Source organism: Gavialis gangeticus, unplaced genomic scaffold, assembly GCF_001723915.1.
Source record: "Gavialis gangeticus isolate Ggan-Ray unplaced genomic scaffold, GavGan_comp1, whole genome shotgun sequence".
Lineage (NCBI taxonomy): Eukaryota > Metazoa > Chordata > Crocodylia > Gavialidae > Gavialis > Gavialis gangeticus.
This window is the reverse complement of record NW_017729006.1, coordinates 1,965,403-1,988,450: the sequence shown is the minus strand read 5'-3', so window position 1 is coordinate 1,988,450 and position 23,048 is coordinate 1,965,403. Positions and strand designations below refer to the sequence as shown.

At 41.4% G+C, this 23,048-nt stretch overlaps 1 protein-coding gene across 5 annotated transcripts in view; it reads left to right on the top strand.

Annotated features, from left to right (window-relative positions):
• The window catches only part of ZNF385D (zinc finger protein 385D), a 933,534-nt gene that overhangs the window by 626,490 nt on the left and 283,996 nt on the right, over positions 1-23,048 (top strand). For all 5 annotated transcript variants that reach the window (XM_019508749.1, XM_019508750.1, XM_019508747.1 and 2 more), the window contains one exon: positions 6,996-7,138. In XM_019508749.1, the coding sequence (XP_019364294.1) occupies positions 6,996-7,138 (143 nt within the window). The remainder of the gene's footprint in view (positions 1-6,995; positions 7,139-23,048) is intronic.

The window sequence follows — 23,048 nt, the reverse complement described above, 5'->3', positions numbered from 1 at the left end:
GCAAGAAAGAGATCCATGTCCACACATATAATTCCAAGAGTACAAAGCAAATTAATATTCTGTACATTAAGCATGGGCATATTTTAATGAATATTGTAGAGTAAAGGATGTTTGGCATTTATGTGGAAAATATTTTATCATTTGTAGTTAAAATAATTCTTCAGTAGATACTATATTCTGTGGAACAGAAGTAATCTGAAGCTGTCAATCTAGCACTTCCTAAGAAAAGTGTCTACTGCAAAAAGAAGCCCATTGATCCAATGATAAGAAGGTTATTCAGAGCCAAATGAACAATTTAGCATTAAAAACATAACTAAAAGAATATGACCTAGCAGTTGAATGTCTTGGTAAATCAAATGAGTTTAAAAGTCATATCTATAATCCGCATCCCACAGACACACCAGTTATTTTCCTATGGATCATAGTTCTCTCTTGATCAAAGAACATTTTTCTTTTGACTCTTTGCCTTTCTTTGAATTCCTCGCTTCAGTTTCTCATTCAAACTAAATGTAATGTGTTAATTATTAGTATACAGTGAAAATTTAGTAGCTATTATGGGTTGCCTATACACATGCTTCAACATGTTCTAATTAGAACATACTGTAGCAAATTCGATTAATCTAATTTAATTAGAATGCTCACATATATTCAGTATTCTACATTTCAAATTGGAAGCAGGGGTGCTTTAACTAAAACTCATTGAACAAGTTTTATTTAAAGCACTCCCACTTGCCATTTTGAAATGCAGGATGCTGAATACATGTGTCACGGTGGCATTTTAGTTAGAGCAGCTGTCCTGGAGTCACTCTAATTCAAATGTACCCTCCCACCCCATGTATAGACACTGAGATGGGCCACCTATAATTCCTAATTGTTTGTATTTTATTTTTATTCATGAACCATAACTTTTCAAACACATTAAAAAGCACTTGTCTACAATGATGACTAAAGCCATATGCAGTTTAAAGTTTAAAAGTTAAAATGTTTTGAGTTATCCAAACCCAAACATTTCTAAATTTATAAAAGGAGAATGCGTACCCCCTACCCATCCCATCACTTTTATACTTTAAAATTGTCTTAGGTGATTTTATTGAAACGTTTTATAGGGGAAAAAATATCACCCTTTGGCTCAGACTCTACATGGTAAATTTTAGTTGCTAGGTAGGATGGGACTGGCAGGCTATAAGGTCCTGTAAAATAATACAGGGCTCTTTTCTTAAATCACCTTTGGCTCAGGTACTAAAACCCTCCATTAAGATTCAGAATCATTACAGATGAAGCATACTAGCTAATGGATCACTGTAGTTCTAACCAGGTTATAAAGGGACTCTGAATCTTATTTTGGGCCAGAAGGAATTATGATAAGACAGGAAGGCCTTGGAGGGGATCTCTAGGAATAGCACAGTTGGAGAGAGAGACCTTATGATGAGATTTACATTTTATTATTTTTGGTCTGCTAAAGAAGCCAGGCTCCAGGATGGGAGTCAATTTGGACAGTAGTTTAAGGTCTGGTTGATCTGTTGAGATTGCAATATGTGCACAGCCTAAAAGAAAAAGGTTTAAAGAGTAATGAAGGAGTGAAAAGCGCATTAAGAATGGAATTGCTTTTTTATTTTATGATGGAGGAGTTGGTAAGCGATAAAAGAATTTCAAAAGATTTAGATTAATAGAGTATGAGTTTAGAGTCCTATGCCCAGTTTGCATAGCACCTAAATGTTCCAAATGCTTTACAAATTATCTAAACTATTCGAGTATGAAAACAATGAGCTGGAAATCTCATTAGGACAGGCTTTTTGATAAGATATCTGGCTTCTCTACTAGAGTTTAAACCTGCCATTGAACAAAAGGACTCAGAATGCACAAGAGGAAAATATGTGGGAAAACAAGTAACAATTTCTTGTCTTCATCCATATCAAAGAATGCAATGGCAGGCACTTGCCCAATGTGTCAGCAAGGCTGAAAGATGTGGGCATTGATCCATCATACCTATGACATAAGGAAAAAGTATTTTTGTACTCTAAGCAGCAAATAACTTGGGCTCTCCAAGACTATTTTCTTCACGTCATTAATTCAGTGTTAAAGCAGCTATAGTAGCTACATAAGCACATGTTTACACCTCTTCACATAGGAGTGACCTATACAATCTCAACTAAAGCTGCTCAGATTTCTTCAGTGAAACATTTTTTTCTGTCCAAAAACGCTGTGTTTTAAAAATTGAAACTTTCTGTGTAAATGATTTGATATTTAATTAAAATTTTGTTTAAAATATAATAGAATAAAATCACAGATAAAATCAAAAAGTCCCTTTCTAACATTATTGGAAAGAAATAGTTTATTCCTTAGAAAATTTGGAAGTAATTTTTCACTTCACATAATTTATTTTAAATTATGAAGATACAAAAGTCAAAATCAGCATGAAGCTTGTTTTTAATGTTATTGAAAGGAATATATTACTGGATAATAAATGATGTATTTAAAAATACATAATTAAATTTTTTTTTTCAGGAAATAAGTGTTCTTTTAACTTACATTTCAATTCATAACCAACCCATTCTAGTGCAATGGAATTCCAAGTTTTATCTTTAGAGATAATCCCTAATCTTATCTCCAGTTAGGTACATCTGCCCTCCAGGTGAACCATGCTCCCTTTTTTCTAATTTCGTATTTATAAGCAAAAAATTACCTGGTTAAGGGCATAGAAACAGGAATGTACAAACTCCTGCTGAGTTCAGAGTAGCATTTATTCATTTGAATTGTACCATATAGCATGTGAATCTTACTTGTAACGAGTGCTGTGCTCAGCATAATGTATACTCTCAAGAAGAAACGCAATATTGGCTGCTGGACATCACTTAAAATTACTGCAAAAAGAACTGTCTAGTGGTATTACAAAATATCTATCCCCCCCTTGAAACCCAGCAGTGCTTCAGTTCAAATGAGACTGAGGGAAGTTATTTGAGCTTTTCAGAATCTCAAATGTGTTACATGAATATAAGAAAAGGCAAAAGTTCAAGGTGAGTGAGTTTATTTTTTCTAAAACTGTTCACACATCTTTCCCATAGATATGTTATCAGTCACTCTGGCTGAGGAATCATGTAATCTGAAATAACAAATGGTTTCCTAGAGGTTTGTTAAAATATGGAGCCAATTAAGTTTTTAAATAACAGTATGCTTGTCCTCTTCCTCTGAGCTCAGACCCCCTACATGAGTACCTAAGATCTCTGAGAAGTTTACATCTAATTTAGGCAGGACTTTCCTCTGCTGAATCAGAATATGACTTGTCTCCAAATACTGGAGTATTAACAGCACATTTTAATAAGATATAGTGTTGTGAGGATCACAAATAGCATTTGGCTGAAAGGTATCCAATTAACATATTTTTGAAAGAATATAAAGTGCCCTTCAGTTCATAGCAGGTGTCAGGGATAGCCAAAGATGGGAAATGCACCCTATGGAAAGAGCTAAATTCCATTTTTGAGATATGATCTAGTGGTTTTCAACCTTTTTTCATTCATGGACCCCTAACAAATTTTGAATGGGGCATGGATCCCTTTGGAAATCTGTGCTTTGCCTGCTGGCTCTGGGCTGCCTGCTGGCTCTGGGGGGAGCTGGAGCAGCAGCACAACAGCACGTGCTCTGCCTGATGGCTTTGGGCTGCCTGCTTCTGGTGCTCAGGTAGCCCATGGCCATGGGGGGACCTGGAGCAGCAGCAGCACTAGCAGTGCTTCCCCTTCAGGCAGGGCCGTAATCTTTACAGCCACTTTTCACGAATCCCCTAGACGTGCTCTGCAAACCCCAAGTTACAGACTGAAAGCCATTGGTCTATGGACTGGCTGTCTCCATCCATCCATACTGGAATTACTCCAGCTGTCAGTGGGAAATTTGCACAAATTACATCTTCATCTTTATGTAGTAACTGAAACCATGTAAATAGTGTAATGAGTTAAGAATGTTGTTGCCAGTCATTATTACTCAACAGGAAAATATGCTCACATTTATATGCTCACTGCTTTGACTACCATTTTGGGTTTTTTTCCTTCCATCTTTTTCTGTTTTTTTCCTTACCCTTCCCTATGTCTCATCTTTACCCTTTGTGTTTCCTGCCTACAATAATCCATCCTCATGAACTTTGCTGCTACTCAATTCTAGTTCTGCCAAATGACATACTTTAAAACTGTTACTGTTGATGTTTTGAAACATCATCATGCCACTTTTGAGTTAATGCCCCAAGGGCATGGTTGGAGCATGGACTGCCATGGTTTTTTTTTAACTTGGCTCCAGATGATCTAAGTCTTAGGCAATGTAGATCTAGCCAAATCCTTTTTATTCTCTTTCTGTCTTTCTAAAAAATACTCTTGCAACTGGATGGCATTTGTCCAGGTAGCCAGGACTCTGTCATGTGACAGGAAATGCTCAGACTGTGAGATTACAGTACCATTACTGAGGATAATCAGAACCTTTATGTCTGGAGTTACTGTTCAAATAGCATATCTCTGCTCTTTTGGACAGTTTCCAATCTCTGTTAAGTCTACTGGTATCCTCTTAAAGCCATCCATTACTACTGAGGCTTTACCAGGTCCAGAATCTACAGTGGGCTTTAATCCCAACAAATGCCACAAGAAATCTTTTGATTCTGACATAATAACAATATAAGTAGCCATGGCCATGTTCAGTTTCTATTGGGAGAATCACCCAGCAAAAAACAAAAGTGTGAAGATATTCTAGATTTTTTTTTTGTCTCAGTGCAAAAATGGCCATGCTGGGAGAAATATAACCCAACAATGATGAGGTAGAAATCACTTCTGGGAGACTTTCAGAAGATTGAACATTTTCACACTTTCTCTCAGCTTAACTTCTGCCAGGGACTAGGAGGCATGAAGCCATGAGGAAAGGCTCCTATGCCTTCTGAAGACCAGGGTCATCCAGTCCCATAGTGAGAAGCAGGCAAGGGGTTTTCCCCTTTGCTTCCTCCACTCTGCTCTCTGAGATTGGGAGTAGAGTGGAGGAGAAACTGCTTGCTGCTCCCTGCCTGCTCCTTAAACAGTATTCCCGATTTGGGGAGTGGGTGAAGGGCTTGTTTGGGGAGAGGGAAAAAAGCAAGGTAAAGCTCCCAACCCTTTCCCCAAGATGGGCAGTTCCCCAAGCTAGACAACCCTAGTCCAGCAGAAGAGTAGAACAGCCATGGCTGCACCCTGCCTCTTCCCCAAACCAGGCCCTATCCAGTTCAGGGACGAGCACAAGGGCTTTGCTCTAGTGGTTCCTCCACTCTGCTCCAAGAGACTAGGAGCAGAATGGAGAAGGCTGCTTCCTCAGGCTTCAGTCTTTCAGTGCTGCTCCACTCCCTGCCAGAGACTGGGAGGAGTGGAGAAGGCATTTTTCTTCATAACTTCCCCAGACCATGATCATCCCAGTCTCAGGAAGATGCAGAGAGCAGGGGAGAGGAGGCAACTGCAGGCTGAATGCCCATATGCTCCCTCTTCTGGAAAGATTTCTCCCCTCCCATGAATGAACATCTGTTCATGGCCTGTGTCTGTGCCTTAATCTAAGGCCTAATTCTCTTCACTATTACACTAAAGGAAATCAATAGTGACTCAAAGAAATCAGTGATGTTACCTGAAATAAAACCCTGTTGAGATTAGAATAATAGAAAATTAGGGTTGGAAGGGACCTCAGGAGGTCATCTAGTCCAACAGCCTGCTCGAAGCAGGACTAGCCCCAACTAGATCATCCTTGCCAGGGCTTTGTTGAGCCAGGCCTTAAAAACCTCCAAGGATGGAGATTACACCACCTCTCTGTTCCCATACTTCAGCATCCTCCTAGTGAGAAAGTTTTTCCTAATATCCAACCTAAACCTTCTTTCATTAGGATGAAACCTAAGTTAATACTTTTGGTTTACTAGCAGTTCATGTGTCCTTTCCATTGGTGCTTTAAAGTGTTTCAAAAAGCAACTGAAAAGTTGGCAAAAAATTTGGTCTTTGATAATTTGGCTGCATCTGCTTTTATACCTGGAAGCAGAAATGCTGATGGCCTGCTATGACCAGTAAATTAAATTTTGTATTGTTAGGGCTCAGTTAAAAGTTGCAACCCCGGTTAGCAGCTTTGCTGGTCAGTTTTGGATGGTTTTAGTGTATTATTCTGACTGTTCTATGAAAAATATGTCACTTGTCTACAAAGTGTGTGTGTGTGTAAGGCAGACAGAAGTTTCCGATCGGTCCCCATTACACGTTCAATGAACAGGACAAAACTTTGCATTTTCTGGGGTGTTTTTTAAATGTTTCTTGGACTGTTACCAGCAGGTTTTTACAGTCTGCTGCCTGCCTCTCAGATTAAAAGAACACTGGCATATTTTAACAGTTTCCTAGGATTCAGTCTTTAATTAACAGTGAATTCATGTTTTGGAATGTAACCAAAACATGGGAGACATTGGAAGCAGAAATTGAGTTTGAAGACTCCCAGCTTTCAGTCATCTGGATTACATTGTGATCCATGGCAAGGAGCAAACAAATAAGTAAAATGATGGTCCTTTGCAAGCAGGTAGCTGCTTGTTGGTATGCAGAGGAGAGTTCCTCATTTACATAATGTTCCCACAGAACTGTTCATTGGTAGCTTTAACAAGGAGGAGGTTTTGTCTTTTACAGAAATCTGAATCAACCTCACCTCCCACAAAAGCAAAAGTGTTTACCAGTACCTTTCAAACTGCAGTAGTGTTCAGAATTGCAGCAAATGCTGAATTTGCTCACTTTATAGCAGTGTATTTACAACAAAATGGTATAATCAACTCTTGAGCCAGTAAGTTACTGTTGTCTGTTAGGTTTGGTTTTCATTGTAAAGTTGTTAGATAAATGAGCATTAATTCAGTCAAGAGAGCAGAAAACTCATAAACAGTCAACAGCTGAAATCATTTTTAGAGCTTGGAAAAACTTTTCCAAAGTTTTTTTAGAGCCAAGTTGACATGGAGTTTCTGAGTAAAGATGTTCCTCTCTTTCTCCTTGAAGGTGGTACATGCCAGAGCCCTGCTCTTCCTGCCCTGGTACGTCCTCCAGCCCCACCTTTGCAGCCGTCGCTGGATATTAAACCATTTCTTCCATTTCCTTTGGACACTGCAGCAGCAGTCAATCTCTTCCCCAACTTCAATGCAGTAAGTATAATACTGATGAATTAATGTCCAATCTATTGATTTATAAGCTTCAGTAGACACAAAAAATCTTGAAGTGGAATGTTTTTATATTCACTCAGGATATGAAAAAAAATTACCAGATTAGGTTTTGGTACCTTTGTTACAGAGCTGGATCCAAAATGATTAGCTCTCAATAAAATGATAAAACAAAACACAAAATACTCAAAGTAATATACATGCAAGTGAACATAATAGACAAAACTTCAGGGATAAAGTAAAATGAGGTTGAAAATACTGTCAATACCAGGTACATTTAGGGCCTTGTTAAATTTTATGCTGTTAATCGACTTAATGTTATTTGGCTTACTGGAGCTGTCACATGGTAAGACAAAAAACCTGTTCTGACTTTCCTTCTCCTGCACAGCTGTGACTTGCCACTAGAGACTTGGCGAGCAGAGGCAGGACTAGGAGCAAGACCAGCTTACTGATCCCACTGGGCAGACAGCAGGCCCACCACTGTGTTAGCTGCAGTGAGAGCAGAGACCTGGGGAAGCAGCTTCCTTGGGGCTCTCTGGTCTCACTGAATCTGACACAGCGGCTTCACGCTAAGAGCAGAGCTGTCAGGGCTTGAGCCTGGTGGCCCTGTTGTCAGTGCAGAGCCACTGTGTCAGTGTCAATGAGACCAGAGAGCTCTAGTGCTGCAGCCCTGGAGCTTGCTCACTCTGAACTCCAAGGGGCCCAATCCTTTTTTATCCAAAGTTCAGGTGGCACCCACCTCCCACACCATTGCTAGCAGAAGCAGAGCCAGTATGGGTGGCAGCAGGAGGCACCACAGCTCCCAGGCACTCCAGGGCTGTGGCACTCGCTCTGCCCAACTTCCCTGAGATGTGAGGTGCAGTGCCAGCCCTGCTGTGCCCTGGTGTCCCTGCTTTCCCTGAGTCAGGAGGGGGCACTCCATTCTGGGATACTGGAGGACTTTAACTTAAGCAGAGTAGCTGTGGGAAGTGGTCACATGGCAATGGAACAGGAAAAAAATTAGGTAGATCGTAGATAAAAAGTATACTGCATTAATGTAACTTTAAGCTGAATAGCATGTGCTTTCAGTTGCTTAAAAGGTGTTAACATGCAGCCAGTCCAGGGGTTAAGAGCTCCAGAAGCTGCCTAAACTTTCCATGTAACAAGGCCTTTCCAGGGTACTGTATTGGAGAATAAGTTAGGATAATGTTCTTCAGCATAGGGTATTTTCATTTCTCACTACTGAGAATAAAGTGGTGTAGTAGCATAACTAGAGGGGGGTGAGATGGGCACCTGACTCCGGTGTCAAGTTAGGAGGAATGCTGGAATCACCCCCAACTCCTGCAGAGTTTGTACCCCAACAGCATACTATTGCTGGGAACTCCAAAACAGTTTTTGGCTGCTGGTGCTTTGACAGCCACAGCTAGGGTGGATAGAGTGTGTGGCAGCAGCAACAGCTCAGCCAGGGACTGTTTAGGAGCTCCACAACTCTTACGATCTGAGCGCTCTTCTCCCGCTCTCGGAAACGTGCGCCTCTTGCCCCCACTCTCAAAACCTGTGTGCACCCCACACACAGCTTTTGGAATCATGCTTCCCTTAGGGTTTGGCTTGGGTATCAACTCTGCTTGTTATGCCACTGTAATAGTGTATCTTCAGTAATTTATTTTAGGCTATCTATGACTTTAAAGATGTTCTGTCACATTTTGAGCCATGTGCACTATGTCTAAAATGTTTCCATCCATTTTTGTTTTTTGGACAAAGAGGCTGTTTCCTGATCTTTCCATTTTTCTTACTTTTGGCTGAGGTAACTAATATATCTCTGTACAGTGCAAAGCTGCCGTACCTTCTGCCTGAGAAAATTAATGCAATTAAGCCACTATAAATTCATTTTAAGTTTATTATTGCATTTACAGCATTTAACCCCTTTTTGCTTTCCTGAAAGCATTACAGTACCAACTGTAGCCCCTTATATTGTATACAAATAACAGGTATTGTAAAAGAGTTACAGTGAGAAAATAAAGAAGAGGTGGACATTTTTATACCAACAGAAAATAATTCCAGTTTACGTATTTAAAATTTATAATTAAAACGAACCATAAAATAACAAGGACAGGTGCAGAGTGCTACACCTAGGACACAAAAATATCGAGCACAACTACTGGCTGGGAAGTGACCCTCTCAGCAGCACAGAAGCAGAAACAGATCTCAGAGTCATAGTGGACTCCAAGATGAACATGAGTCATCAGTGTGACAAAATCATCTGCAAAGCTAACCGCACTTTATCATGCATCAGCAGATGCATGACATAGATCCAAGGAGGTGATACTTCCCCTCTATGCAGCACTGGTCAGATCACAGTTGGAGTACTGCATCCAGTTTTGGGCACCGTATTTCAAAAAGGATGTTGATAGACTCAAGAGGGTTCAGAGGAGAGCCACTCATATGGTTAGTGGCTTACAGGAGAAGCTCTATGAGGAGAGACTGAGGGACCTGAGAAACTCAGGGAGGACTGAGTTAGGGAACTTCTGGAGGGGCTGGACATGTTCAGATCAGCAGGTCTAGACTCTCTCCATCACAGGGTTCTGAGGGAATTGGCAGGGGTTACTGTGAGGCCCCTGGCATGGCTTTACTAGCACTCATGGTGCTCTGGCCAGGTGCAAGAAGAATAGAAGAAGGCCAATGTGGTCCCCATTTTCAAAAAAGGGAGAAGGGAGGACCCAGGCAACTATATGCCCATTAGTCTTACCTCGGTCCTGGGGAAGCTCTTTGAGAAAATTATCTAGGACTACATCTGTGAAGGACCAGCAGGGGGGATGATGCTCAGGGGCAAGCAGCATGGTTTCATTAGGAGCAGGTCCTGTTAGGCCAACCTGATTGCCTTCTACGATCAGGTCACAAAATCATTGGATGCAGGTGTCACGGTGGATGTAGTCTTTCTGAACTTCAGGAAGGCCTTTGACACTGTCTCCCACCCCATTCTCATTAAAAAACTAGGTGACTGTGGCATTGGTGCCTACACTGTCAGATGGATTGCAAATTGGCTGAGGGGCTGCATCCAGAGAGTGGTGGTGGACGGGTCATATTTGACCTGGAGGGATGTGGGCAGTGGAGTCCCCCAGGGCTCGGTCCTTGGGTCTGTACTGTTCAATTTCTTTATTAGCGATTTGGACAAGGAGGTGAAAAGTACCCTGTTCAAATTAGCTGATGACACCAAGATTTGGGGCAAGGTGGGCATGCTAGAAGGGGAGGACAGGATACAGCTGGACCTGAACAGGTTACGGGGGTGGGCGACTGAGAATAGGATGGGATTCAATACTGACAAGTGCAGGGTGCTACACTTGGGCAGTAAGAACCATCAGTATACCTATAGGCTGGGGAACTCCTTTATTGTCAGCACAGTGACAGAAAGGGATCTTGGAGTGATTGTTAATTCCAAAACGAACATGGGCCACTGGTCAGGCCACAGCTGGAGTACTGCATCCAGTTCTGGGTGCCACGCTTCAAGAGGGATGTGGACAGCATTGAAAGGGTCCAAAGGAGGGCCACTCACAAAATCTGGGGACAGCAGGGCAGACCCTATAAGGAGAGGCTATGGGACCTTAACCTGTTCAGCCTTCACAAGAGAAGGCTGAGGGGGGACCTGGTGGTTGTCTGTAAACTTACTAAGGGGGACCAGCGGGGTTTGGGAGAGACCTTGTTCCCTCCGAGTGCCTCCCAGAGTAACAAGAAATAATGGCTATAAGTTACTAGAGATTAGTTTTAGACTAGACATTAGAAGTCACTACTTCACAGTTGGGCCGGCTAGGATCTGGAACCAGCTTCCAAGAGAAGTAGTGCTGGATCCTACCCTGGGGGTCTTTAAGAAGAGGCTCAACGTTTACCTGGCTGGGGTCATTTGAGCCCAGTTTTCTCTCCTGCCCATGGCACGGGGTTGAACTAGAAGATCTACAAGGTCCCTTCCAACCCTACATCTATGAATCTATGGGCCACAAATGTGAGGACGCAGTCAGTAAGGCTAACTACACCTTGTCATGCATCCACAGATGCATCACGAGCAGGGCCAGGGAGGTGATCCTCCCCCTCTATGTGATGCTGGTCAGGCCACAGTTGGAGTGCTGTGTCCAGTTCTGGGTGCTGCACTTTAGGAAGGATGTGGACAGCATTGAGAGGTTCCAGAGGAGGGCCACTCGCATGACCCAGGGACAGCAGGACAGACCCAATGAGGAGAGGCTATGGGACCTGAACCTGTTCAGCCTTCACAAGAGAAGGCTGAGATGGGACCTGGTGGCCATCTATAAACTCACCAGGGGGGACCAGCGGGGAATGGGAGACAACCTTTTCCCACCAGGTACCTCCCGGAGTAACAAGGAATAACGGCCATAAGTTGTTTGAGTGTAGGTTTAGGCTGGACATTAGAAGGCACTACTTCACAGTCAGGGTGGCTAGGATCTGGAACCAACTTCCAAGGGTCTTTAAAAGGAGGCTTGATAATTACCTAACTGGGGTCATATGAGCCCAGTATTCACTCCTGCCCAGGGCAGGTGGTTGGACTTGATGATCTACTTAGGTCCTTTCCGACCCTACAACTACAAAACTATGGACCTGGACCTGTTCAGCCTCTGCAAGAGAAGGCTGAGAAGTGATCTTGTGGCCACCTACAATTCATTAGGGGGACGCAGCAAGGGATCGGAAATGCTCTGTTCACCAGGGCGCCTTATGGGGTAACAAGGAACAATGGTCACAAACTGACAGAAAACAGATTTAGGCTAGATATCAGGAAAAACTTCTTAATGGTAAGGGTGGCCAAAATTTGGAATGGGTTTCTAAGGGCGGTGGTTCTCTCTCCTACCTTAAGAGAAGGCTGGTTAGGCAGCTGGCTGGGATCATCTGACCCCAGCACTCTTTCCTGCCTAGGCAGGGGATCGTGTACAGTAACTGGCATTACCACACAGTAGCATCCCGATACGGTTGCCTAGTGATGCTTACTGCAAAGTAGCTCCATAACTATCTGCACAGTAGTGTTGCACAGTACTGTTGCACAGTAGTGTTGCATCACAGTTTATGCCCAGTGACATTACTGCGCAGTATTAACAAGATGCTGAATAGTAAGAGTCTCATGTAGATGTGCTCACTAAATAATTATAAATATAGTTATGTTGACCTTTACATGCAAACCAGTTAACCAAAATATGCACTAAAGGAGACCCCAGAAGTAATGTTACAAGCTGACTAGCATAGCATCCTATCTAAGCTGTTTAGAATCAGTTTTTTAATAAGCCTATCAATAAAAATGCCTATGTGGAAATGAAATAATATTTTACAAAATGATTGTGTGTTTGTAACTGTTACAATTAATACATTATGAAACTGACAGAGAAATTAACAACTTGACCTTTTTCTTCTTTTGCTTTTTGGTTCTTTCTTGCATTTAACCCAGCTTGTGACATGAGCCAGCTATATTCTTAGCTTTTATTTTTGTTTCTTTTCCTTAACTGTCATAATTTCTGTATTGAATGTTTTAATCTTAATGCAAGTATGATTTAAAGTATGGATCTTCCCCCCAGGATTATTTTGTTCTTTACCCCTAAAATATTCTCCTACCATTAGTTCCTTTATTGCAGGGGTGGCTCTGGAGTCAAAACTTCTGAGTCCACACTGAGTAATGTGCTCATTGTGAACAGTCGTGTCACAGGATGTGACATAATGGCTATGGAAGCTGGTCACCGTGTACTTGTGCAAACGTCCAAGGAGACGCTTATTAACTTCTGAAGAGCTACATGTGGCTCGAGAGCTGCAAGTTGACCACCCTTGCTTTATTGGGTACTTCCCACCCCCATGGGTAGTTTCTGGACTGTTTGCCTCTCCACTCATCTGATGAGCAGGAACTAGAAATCTTAGTGCACAAGTTGTGAAGTTCATTTTCATTTAATATTGCTACTTGTGCATCTGCGGTATTACCAACTGAATTTGCCTTTACTGAATGCGGCATTTCTGAGGAGGAGGTTGTGGTCATCTGGACTGCTGCCCTCTATTTCCTCTCATGCTCTACACTGAGCATATGCCCTATTGTATAACTCTTACATTCTACTGCTGTGTGCTGACATACAGCTTCACACTTACTAGCCTATGGCTCTATCAATATAGTGTTGAACATAGCTACATTTAACTTGTATGCTTCAGTTGCGTAATGGCAACCTGGTAACATGCAGGCTAACTGCAGAGTTTAGTGCATTTCTAGAAATTCTTCCCAGCCTGACAGCTGCATTTGATATTATCAGCCTAAGGAGAAGGTAGCCAGATTTAACTTTAAATAGGGCATTCTGACAAGTACATGCGCTAAACATGAGAGAGAGAAAGTGTGAGGTTGGACCAAAAATGCTATCCTAAATGAGAAAGTTCATGTATGATTACATTTCAGCAAATGTCTATATTACTTTATATCCAGTCACCTGATTTTTTTTTTTTTAAAGAGGGAGAACCTATCTCAAATCTCTCTGCTTGACTGTAACTGCAGTAATGTCATTGGAGAAAAAAAGTGGTCTCTCAGATAAACAGACTCCAAGTCATTTAGGACCTTATAAGGCAAAAACCGTTACATTAAACTCTACCCAGAAATCAGCTGGTGGTCAATTCGCATCATGGTGCAAATGTGCAATGTACTCATAGAGAAACACTTTAATTAACAAGCAGGTCACACTAGTCTCAGCCCCTGCATACATATATGGGGTGATATTAGGTGACTTTAAGGATCTAGGCGAACTAGATAAGAAAGCAACGTAGAGATAGTTATAAAAGCAATTTATAGTTTACTTACCTGGTGTATTCTCCAGGGCAGAGGCTCTTATGTATGTGTGCAGTGCCTAACACAAAGAGGTCATAATCTAGATAGAGTTTAGGGAGCAACTGCAGTGTAACTGAAAATAACGGTTATCTTTTATGTCATCCTTTTCTCTGTATTTCAACAAAATCATCAAAGGAACATTCTTTTGTTTGACTTTATCCTGATTTTATTCTCAGAGCCAAAGCAGTTTCTCATGGAAATAAGAGAAATAAACTGAATTCTGACTGGCCCTTGGAAAGCAGGGCCAAGAACGGATTTGGACCATGTTACCCAAAGAAGAGGTGGAAGCTCCATCCTTGGAGGTTTTCAAAACCCAGATAGACAAAGCTTTGGCTGGGAAGATCTAATTTGGGATGGTCCTGCTTTGAGCAGGGGTTGGACTAGATGACCTCCTGAGGTCTCTTCCAAACCAAACTTTCTATGATCCTAAGAAGAAGCAAACATTTGGGGCAGTAGATGTTGGAGTGGAGAAAGTGGCAACTGATCTCCCTTCACAAACAGTGCCTTAGAGAGATTGGTGAAAGGAGACAAGGAAAGTCAAGTAACCCAAAAAATGCAATGAAAGTATTTTTGTATGTTGAAACCATACATTTTATAAAGTGACATTTTCAGTTTTTAAAACAAACATTAAAACAGTGTACTAATTAACAATCTCGTTAGCTAAACATTTGTAGGTGGTAGATTCTTAATGGTATAACAAATGTGTACCTGCAAGTTGTGTGTAAAAGGAAATTGTAACAACTTGGCCATTTAATTGGAAGACAATCTTCAGCTCTGCAAGCCCTATAAATCTCCTCTTCTCTCCTCTCCCATACATCTGTCCACCCACCCATCCATCCTTTCTTTCTTTCTTTCTTTCTTTCTTTTTTCTTCAGTTCAGTATAAATTTAGCTGATAAAAAAACTGAGTGGAGATTTTACTGAATCTGCACATAGAGGTTTAGAACATATTTATGTAACTTGATTTTTTTTTAATTTAAAGGCAGCATTGTGAGTGGTTAAAGGGAAGAAAATTATCTGTGCAATTGGAAAATAATGATAAAGATCCAGTTCTTAAAGATGTTTGAAAATATTTATCATACATTTGCTATTCTCCACACTTCACACTTTTCAACTGAAAAGTCTTTGTGTGTTTCTTTTTTTTTACAAAATGCATTTTTAACTATCTAAGAGGTGAAGCCTTAAGAATATTAACTTAAAATATTTTCAGTTACTGCATGAAAAACAAAACAAAAAAATCAATTTCTTCACTTTCTATTGTTTTTCATCTAAGGATAACAAAAGTCCCTGCGAATACTAACTCGTACTTTTGTGGATTGATTATGTGAAAGATACAGCCCATCGGCAAGATCTGGTGTGTACAGCCACAGAATCATTGGTAGTCCCATAGTATTGGAAATACTTTAACATTTTTACAATTAGTGTTAGCAACATTAAATTTACCAAATGAAATCTGAGTATGCATAACATGATAGTTTTTCTGTGGGTATGTTGTCTTCTCAAGTGCTGTAGCAAAGACATTTTGACAGAATACTACCAGAAACAAAAGCCATGATAAAAGAAAACAAAATGGCTTCAATTTAGTATGAATCAAAAGAGCATTGGTATATGCCAACATGTTATCAGAATGAAATCTATGTTGTCACTGATTTTAGCTTAGTTTAAAAGTGGAAGAACTTTGTTAGGTGAGTAATTACAATGCACTAATTTTTGTAATTTGTCTGGGAAAAAAAAAAAGCAAAGAGCCTTATTGTTTCTGGCTTGCTTTTTGAGACAAACAGAGAGAAATCCTTAGGCTTATGCTATATAGCCAGCCTTTTGCAGTTGGCTTTGAAAAGGATTTTTGTCCTACTTTTTCACAATGGCTGGTAGTACAGATGAATTGTGAGCTATCTATATTTGTCTTCATCACTCACATCACTCACTGTTCAACAGAAATATTTGTTAAAAGTGTTTGGAAAGACTATACATATACATTGCATAGAGTTTGAGTGAGTTGTGGAGTAAAGTTACGGTTCACAAATTCTTTTTTAGGCCATAGTTTTTATCACTGGTCATGATATTTAATCAGCTTGCCAACAAAAAAGGGGGATCTAGGAATAAGCAAACAGAACAAAATCCTGAAGACTGACATTCTGACTTGGTGTTTATAAAATGTGAATGAACCAAGGTCAATTTGAAATATTAAATTATTTGTGCAAGCCAGGTTTGTATGCTATACATAAAATCCTTAATCTATGCCCTGCATTCTACCTGCACTCTATGTGCCATATTTCATATCTTTTTCTATGGTTGCAAAACACACAGCTCAAGAAGGTGGTGCAAAGACGGATTTTGTGCTTATCCAGTTCTGAGTTAATGGTGTGTGGGTCCACTTACCTACTATAACTTAGGCTATGTACAGATATTCAGTTTCTCTTGGGAGAGTTGCTACTCTCCCAGAAGAGATCATGAGTGTAAAGATGTTTAGGATTTTTCTCTGAGAGCAAAAATGGGTGCTCCAGGAGAAAAACAACCCGGAACCAACCAGTGTTAAAACACTCCTGGAGAGCAAATGTCTGTACACTAAAAGCAATAGCACCATCCTCCAGCATTCCAGCATGCTTTGTTCTCCCTCCCCCCAGGGAGACAGTGTGTCATGCAGGCTTGACTCTATTGCTCCATTTGAATAGGGAGCAGAACATACCCTCTTCACTATCCACACATGGTGGTACAGGGAGACACAGGCAGACTCTGAGTAAACTGGGTCAGCCTAACAGGATTGTTCTGTGCACAGTTGCCATCTGTTTCCAGAAAGACTGAGGGAGGCTGCAGAGCAAACTGAGATGTGTGTATAGGGGCCCTCTGGCTACTCATTGTAAGCACTGCTTTTCACGGACTCAGCATTCCAAGAATCTCCAGGTTTAGCACTCAATAAAGGTTTATCTTACCTGGAGAACAAACCCAGGAATTCTCCCAGATCACTTGAATATGTATATGCAGCCTTATAACAGTTACTACCAGCATCCTAAAAAAGCCATGACCAGTATAAGAGTATTCCTTGAGCATGCATGGATGAAATCAGGAAGGCCAATGTGCATTTGGACTGGCAGCTTGCAAGGGATGTGAAGGGTAACAAGAAGGGTTTCTACAAGTATGTTAGCAATAAGAGGAAGATCAGGAAAAGTGTGGGTCCCTTACTGAATGGGGGAGGCAACCTAGTGACAGAGGATGCAGAAAAGGCTGAAATATTCAATGCCTTTTTTGTCACAGTCTTCACAGGTAAGGTCAGCTCCCAGACTATTGTGCATGGCAACCCAGTTTGGAAAGAGGGTGAGCACCTGACAGTGGCAAAAGAACAGGTTAGGGACTATTTAGGAAAGTTGGATATGTACATATCCATGGGGACAGATGCGATGCACCTGAGGGTGCTGAAGGGGTTGGCTGATGTGACTGCATAGCCACTGGCCATTATCTTTGAAAACTCATGGTGATTGGGAGAGGTCCCAGAAAATTGGAAAAAGGCAAATATAGTGTCTATAATAACAGAAAGAAGGAGGATCTGGGGAACTACAGACCAGTCAGCCTCACCGCAATCCCTGGAAAAATCCTGGAGCAGGTTGTCAAAGAATCAATTTCTAAGCACTTAGAGGAGAAGAAAGTGATTAGGAACAGCCAGCATGGATTAACCAAGGGCAAGTCATGCCTAACCAGCTTGATTGCCTTCTAGGATGAGATGACTGACTCTGTGGATATGGGGAGACCAGTGGATGTGGTGTACCTTGATTTTAGCAAAGCTTTTGATATGGTCTTCACAGCATTCTCCCAGGAAAACTAAGGAAGTATGGGCTAGATGAATGGACTGTAAGGTGGATAGAAAACTAGCTGTATCATTGGGGTGAAATGGCAGTAAGCAATGACTCAATTTCTAGTTGGCAGCCACCAATCAAGTGAAAAGCCCCAGGGATCTGTCATGTCATCTGATCACGTTCACCATCCACTGTAAAGCTGGCAAGTCAGTCAGCAATACAGAAGTCCTCAACTTTGGGAAAGCTGACTTTGACAAGCTCAGGAGGCTTGTCAGTGAGGCCCTAAGGGAACACGACCCAAAGGGGAGGGGAGTTCAGGAAGACTAGTTGCTCCTCAAGGGAGTGATCCTGGATGCACAAGCAAAGTCTATCCCATCTTGGAGGAAAGGCAGCAAAAGGACACAGCAGCCCCCTTGGCTTTGCAAGGAACTAGCAGACCTTCTGTGTCTAAAAAGAAAGATCTACAAAGGATGGAGGACTGGATCCACCTCCAAGGAGGAATATTCTGGTCCAGACTTGCAGGGAGTAAACCAGGAAAGCCAAAGCTGCAACTGAACTCCAACTAGCTATAAGTATAAAAAGTCCTTTTTTAGATATGTGGGGAGCTGGAGGAAAAGCAAGGAAAACATTGGACCCCTGATAAACTAGATGGGACCACTGACAGCCAATGCCCAGGAAAAAGCCAACTTACTAAATGGGTACTTTGAGTCAGTTTCTCACCAGTCCCAAAAAACTGCCCATTACAGGATGGGAAGGCCCAGGTGAGGGAGATTCCTTACTCTCCATCAATGCTGACCTTATGAAGGAATACCTTGAGAGGCTGGATACCTTCAAGTCAGCTGGCCCTGACAGTTTACATAACAGGGTACTCAAGGCGCTGGCAAGCATCATAGCTCAGCCCCTAGCACGGATCTTCAAGAACTCCTGGTGCTCTGGTGAAGTGCCCGAACAGTGGAAGAAAGCCAATGTGGTACCTATTTTCAAGAAAGGGAGGAAAGTGAATCCGGCAAACTACAGACCCATCAGCCTGACCTCTATCCCAGGGAAATTCTTAGAAAAAATTAATAAAGAAGCCATTTTTAACAGACTAGCCAATGGCAACATCCTGAGTGATAGCCAGCACGGGTTTCTTGTGGGTAGGTCTTGCTTAACCAATCTTATTTCCTTTTATGACCAGGTGACTCATCACCTGGACAAAGGAGAAGAGATTGATGTCATATATCTTGACTTTAAAAAAGCCTTCAATCTGGTATCCCATGATCACCTCTTAGCAAAACTGGTTTACTGCAGCCTCGGCTTCACCATGATCCACTGGCTGGGGAATTAGCTCTGTGGTAGGACCCAGAGGGTGGTAGTTGATGGAAGTCAATCGTCATGGTGTGCTGTGATGAGTGGACATCTGTCCACCTCAAGGCTCTGTCCTTGGGTCTATACTATTCAACATCTTCATTAATGATGTGGACATTGGTATCAGAAGCAGACTGGCCAAGTTCGCCGATGACACCAAACTTTGGGGCAAAGCATCCACACCTGAGGACAGGAGGGTGATCCAGGCTGAGCTTAACAGGCTCAGGAAATGGGCAGATGAGAACTTGATGGTGTTTAACACCAAAAAATGTAAGGTTCTCCACCCTGGGAAGAAAAACCTGCAGCATGCTTGTAGGCTCCGCAGTGCTACGCTGGCTAGCACTATGGATGAAAGGGACTTGGGAGTCATGAATGACCACAAGATGAACATGAGCCACCAATATGAAGCTGCAGCTAGTAAAGTGAGCAAAACTCTGGCTTGCATCTATAGATGCTTCTCGAGCAAATCCCAGGACATCGTTCTCCCATTGCACTCGGCATTAGTGAGGCCACAGCTGGAGTACTGCATCCAGTTTTGGGCTCCACAATTCAAAAAGGATGTGGAGAAGCTCGAGAGAGTCCAGAGGAGAGCCACACGCATCATCAGAGGGCATGGGAACAGGCCTTACGAAGAGAAGCTAAGAGACCTGGGACTCTTTAGCCTCAAAAAGTGCAGGCTCAGGGATGACCTGGTGGCAGCCAGATGTGTATATAAGGGGTGTACATCAGGATCTTGTGTAATGACTGTTCACCAGAGTGCCCCACGGGATGACAAAGGCCAATGGTCATAAACTCCTCCAAAACCATTTTAAGCTTCTTTACTGTCTGAGCCCCAAGGCCTAGAATAGACTTCTTCCAGAAGTGGTGCAAGCTCTGGACACTTAAGAAACGATTGGATGCTTATCTTGCTGGGATCCTTTGACCCGAGCTGACTTCCTGCCCCTAAGGCAGGGGGCTGGACTCTATCTTCCAAGGTCTCTTCCAGCACTAATGTCTATGAATCTATGAAATCTCATGAGGTTTAATAAGGAGAAGTGCAAAGTCTTACATTTAGGGTGAAACAAGCCCATGCACTAGTACAGTCTGAGGACTGACTGGCTAAGCAAAAGCTCTGAAGAAAAGGACCTCAAGCACCTGTATCCTTGTTGCAAAAACGGCATACTGGGTGCATTAGTGGGAGCATTTCCAGCAAATAGGGAAATCATTATTCGGCTCTATTCTGGACTGGTGCGGCCACATCTGGATTACAGTGCCCAGTTTTGCCCCCCTCCCCCCACTATAGAAAGGTTGTAGAAAAGTTGGAGAGAGTCCAGCAGAGAGTAACAAAAATATTTTGGGGCCTGGGGCACAAGACTTATGAGAAGAGGCTGAGGGAACTGGGTTATTTAGTCTACAGAGGAGAAGGCTGAGGGTGGATTTAATAACAGCCTTCATCTACCCGAAGGGTGGTTACATAGAGGATGAAGCTATATTGTTTTCAGCGGAGAACAAGGAGCGGTGGTTTCAAGCCACAGCAAGGGAAGTTAGGGCTAGATATTAGGAAACGGTTTCTCATTAGGAGGGTAGTAAAGCACTGTAACAGGCTACGTGGATAGATTGTGGAATCTTCATCTTCGGAGGTTTTTAACACAAGGCTAGACAAAGCATTGGCTGGGATGATATAGTTGAGGGTAGTCCTGCTTTGAGCAGGGGGGTTGGTCTAGATGACCTTCTGAGGTTCCTTCTAACCCTAGTTTTTTCCAATTTGGTGATTCTATGTTTATATGTGTCTGTTTTCTCCTCCTATAAGTGTTGTCCTTTCTTGCCAACTAACCAGTAAGAACTCTAGCAAGCCTTAGCTCAAACCCCAACAATGATGTTCTTGTAATCTTACTCTAAATGTTCCCTTATGTTTTGGAGGTTCTGTTGGCCCTGTTTGTGGAGCTGTTTGAATTTTATAACAGTTTATTTCAATGATTTTCTGCTGTTTTGTTTAGGATTATGCTCTAGTTAGAGAATTTGACTGTCTTTTGTGTTTATGATGAACAGCAGGGACCTGTAGCCAGATGAACGGCAGGAATCTTGCAGCCTTAGAGGGGTTTATTCATGGGCAGAGCTGGGGGAATATTGAAAGAAAACTTCCGTGAAAAGTCGCTTTGGAATTTAAATTACATTCATATCAGCTCCATTCACGTTCCTTCTGTTTTCGCTTTCTGTGGAAATTCAGGTTTCTCGCATGAATACTCTTGGGAAATGAATTTTAAGATCATATTCAAATATTTTAGGTTTGTGTTTTTTCTCCTTTGCACAGTGTGCTACCTCTGATATTTTTAGGAGAATGCCCTCAATATAGCCAGGGTACAGTTCCTTCATTTGCATCTGTTTCTTCTTTGCCTCTTGTGTCAGTGTCTTTACAGCTCCTGAAGGGCCAAAATTGACTGAAATTTTTTCCACTAGGCAGATTAGTTGCATCATGTGGCCTCATTGATTGGCCTCATTAATGTCTCATTATTGGTGGCATTCATGGGTGCCTACTGAAGTTGCCAAATGCAGGTTGCATTCATCCTGGAGTTGTGTTCGCACGTAGAAATATTCTTCATGAAGCAGGTTAAGTATGTGGCCTTCCAACTCTTACATGTTTCTCCATTATGTACTGTCAGTATATTTCTCATTCGAGTGTGGCTTACTGGTACTTTTTTGTTGCTCCTGCTGCAGTTAACGCTGGACCAGTGAGAACTAATGGACTTGGTTCTACTTTTTCATATGAGTGAAATAGCCAGTTGAAAACATTCCTTGTATAAACTGTTGTCCACTACTAAATTACATAACAAAAGGATTTTGTATATACTAGATTGTAGAATTTCAGTCCAGTTACAAGGACTTTTATTGAGCAGTAACATGGGCTTGATTTGATCTGTGAAGGTGAAAATCCACAGACACCATTTTCAGTTCCTGAAATGAAGTTGACAGGGTATCTTTTACTTTACTGCTGTAGTTTGTTTATCTAAACAAAACAAAACAAAACAAAAAAGTGATCTGAACATTTCATATGTTTGTTTCTTTAACCGTGGATTAGTAATAGAGAAGGAATAAGGCTTTCCTAGTTATCTCATCCTGCCTTACATTTATGCTAGAGGGCACTGCACAGTGGGTTGGCAGATAAGTAGCTATCTGAAAGTCATAGCATCCTACGCACAGTGGCAATAGCGCAGCCCTTTCTGGGGACTGAGAGTCCCTCAGGCTCTTACTTTGAATGCAAAACATTTTCAAATAGGAAATTAAATGAAGTGCTCTTCAGATTTGTCAAGTCTTAATGAGTGTAACAGCTTAAAATAAATTTTAATAAAGTATTTTAAGTAATGTTTTAATCAGTTGATGTTTACACCCTTTACGTTACTAGAGCTCAGAAGAAAAAGATCAATGCTTATTTTATTCTGCACAGACTATAAAAACGTTAATGAGTGGTATAGTAAGTATAACTCATAAAATCTACAGTTTAAATATGATGATTATTAGCCTGTTTTTAAAAGGCTGCTATTAAAAGGAAAAAAATTACTTAAAGAAATTGTTAGAGTATTGTAGTCTGAGGAGGAAAAAGAGTGAAAAAAATTCTAAATAAATAATATTTCTGTTGATAATACAAACATTCACAGGGACTTCAAAGTAAGAAACAGATCTTCCTAGTACCTTGGCTTGTTTGCATTGCTAACCTAGATGTATAACTAGTTTGTTAAACTTAATCACAACTTGTACTTTGTTCTTTATGGAAAATTTTTCAACAGCTAGATATGGCAATAAACATTCATGTGTACAGCGATTTACTGATAAAAATATATTTGTGAGCACAATTACCATTTTCTGCACATGTATATAATTTGGAATATTAATTTAGTCTAAAACACATGTCCTTCCATTTTGACAAATAGAAGATTTTCCCTTTCCACTGTTTTTAAACCACAGGA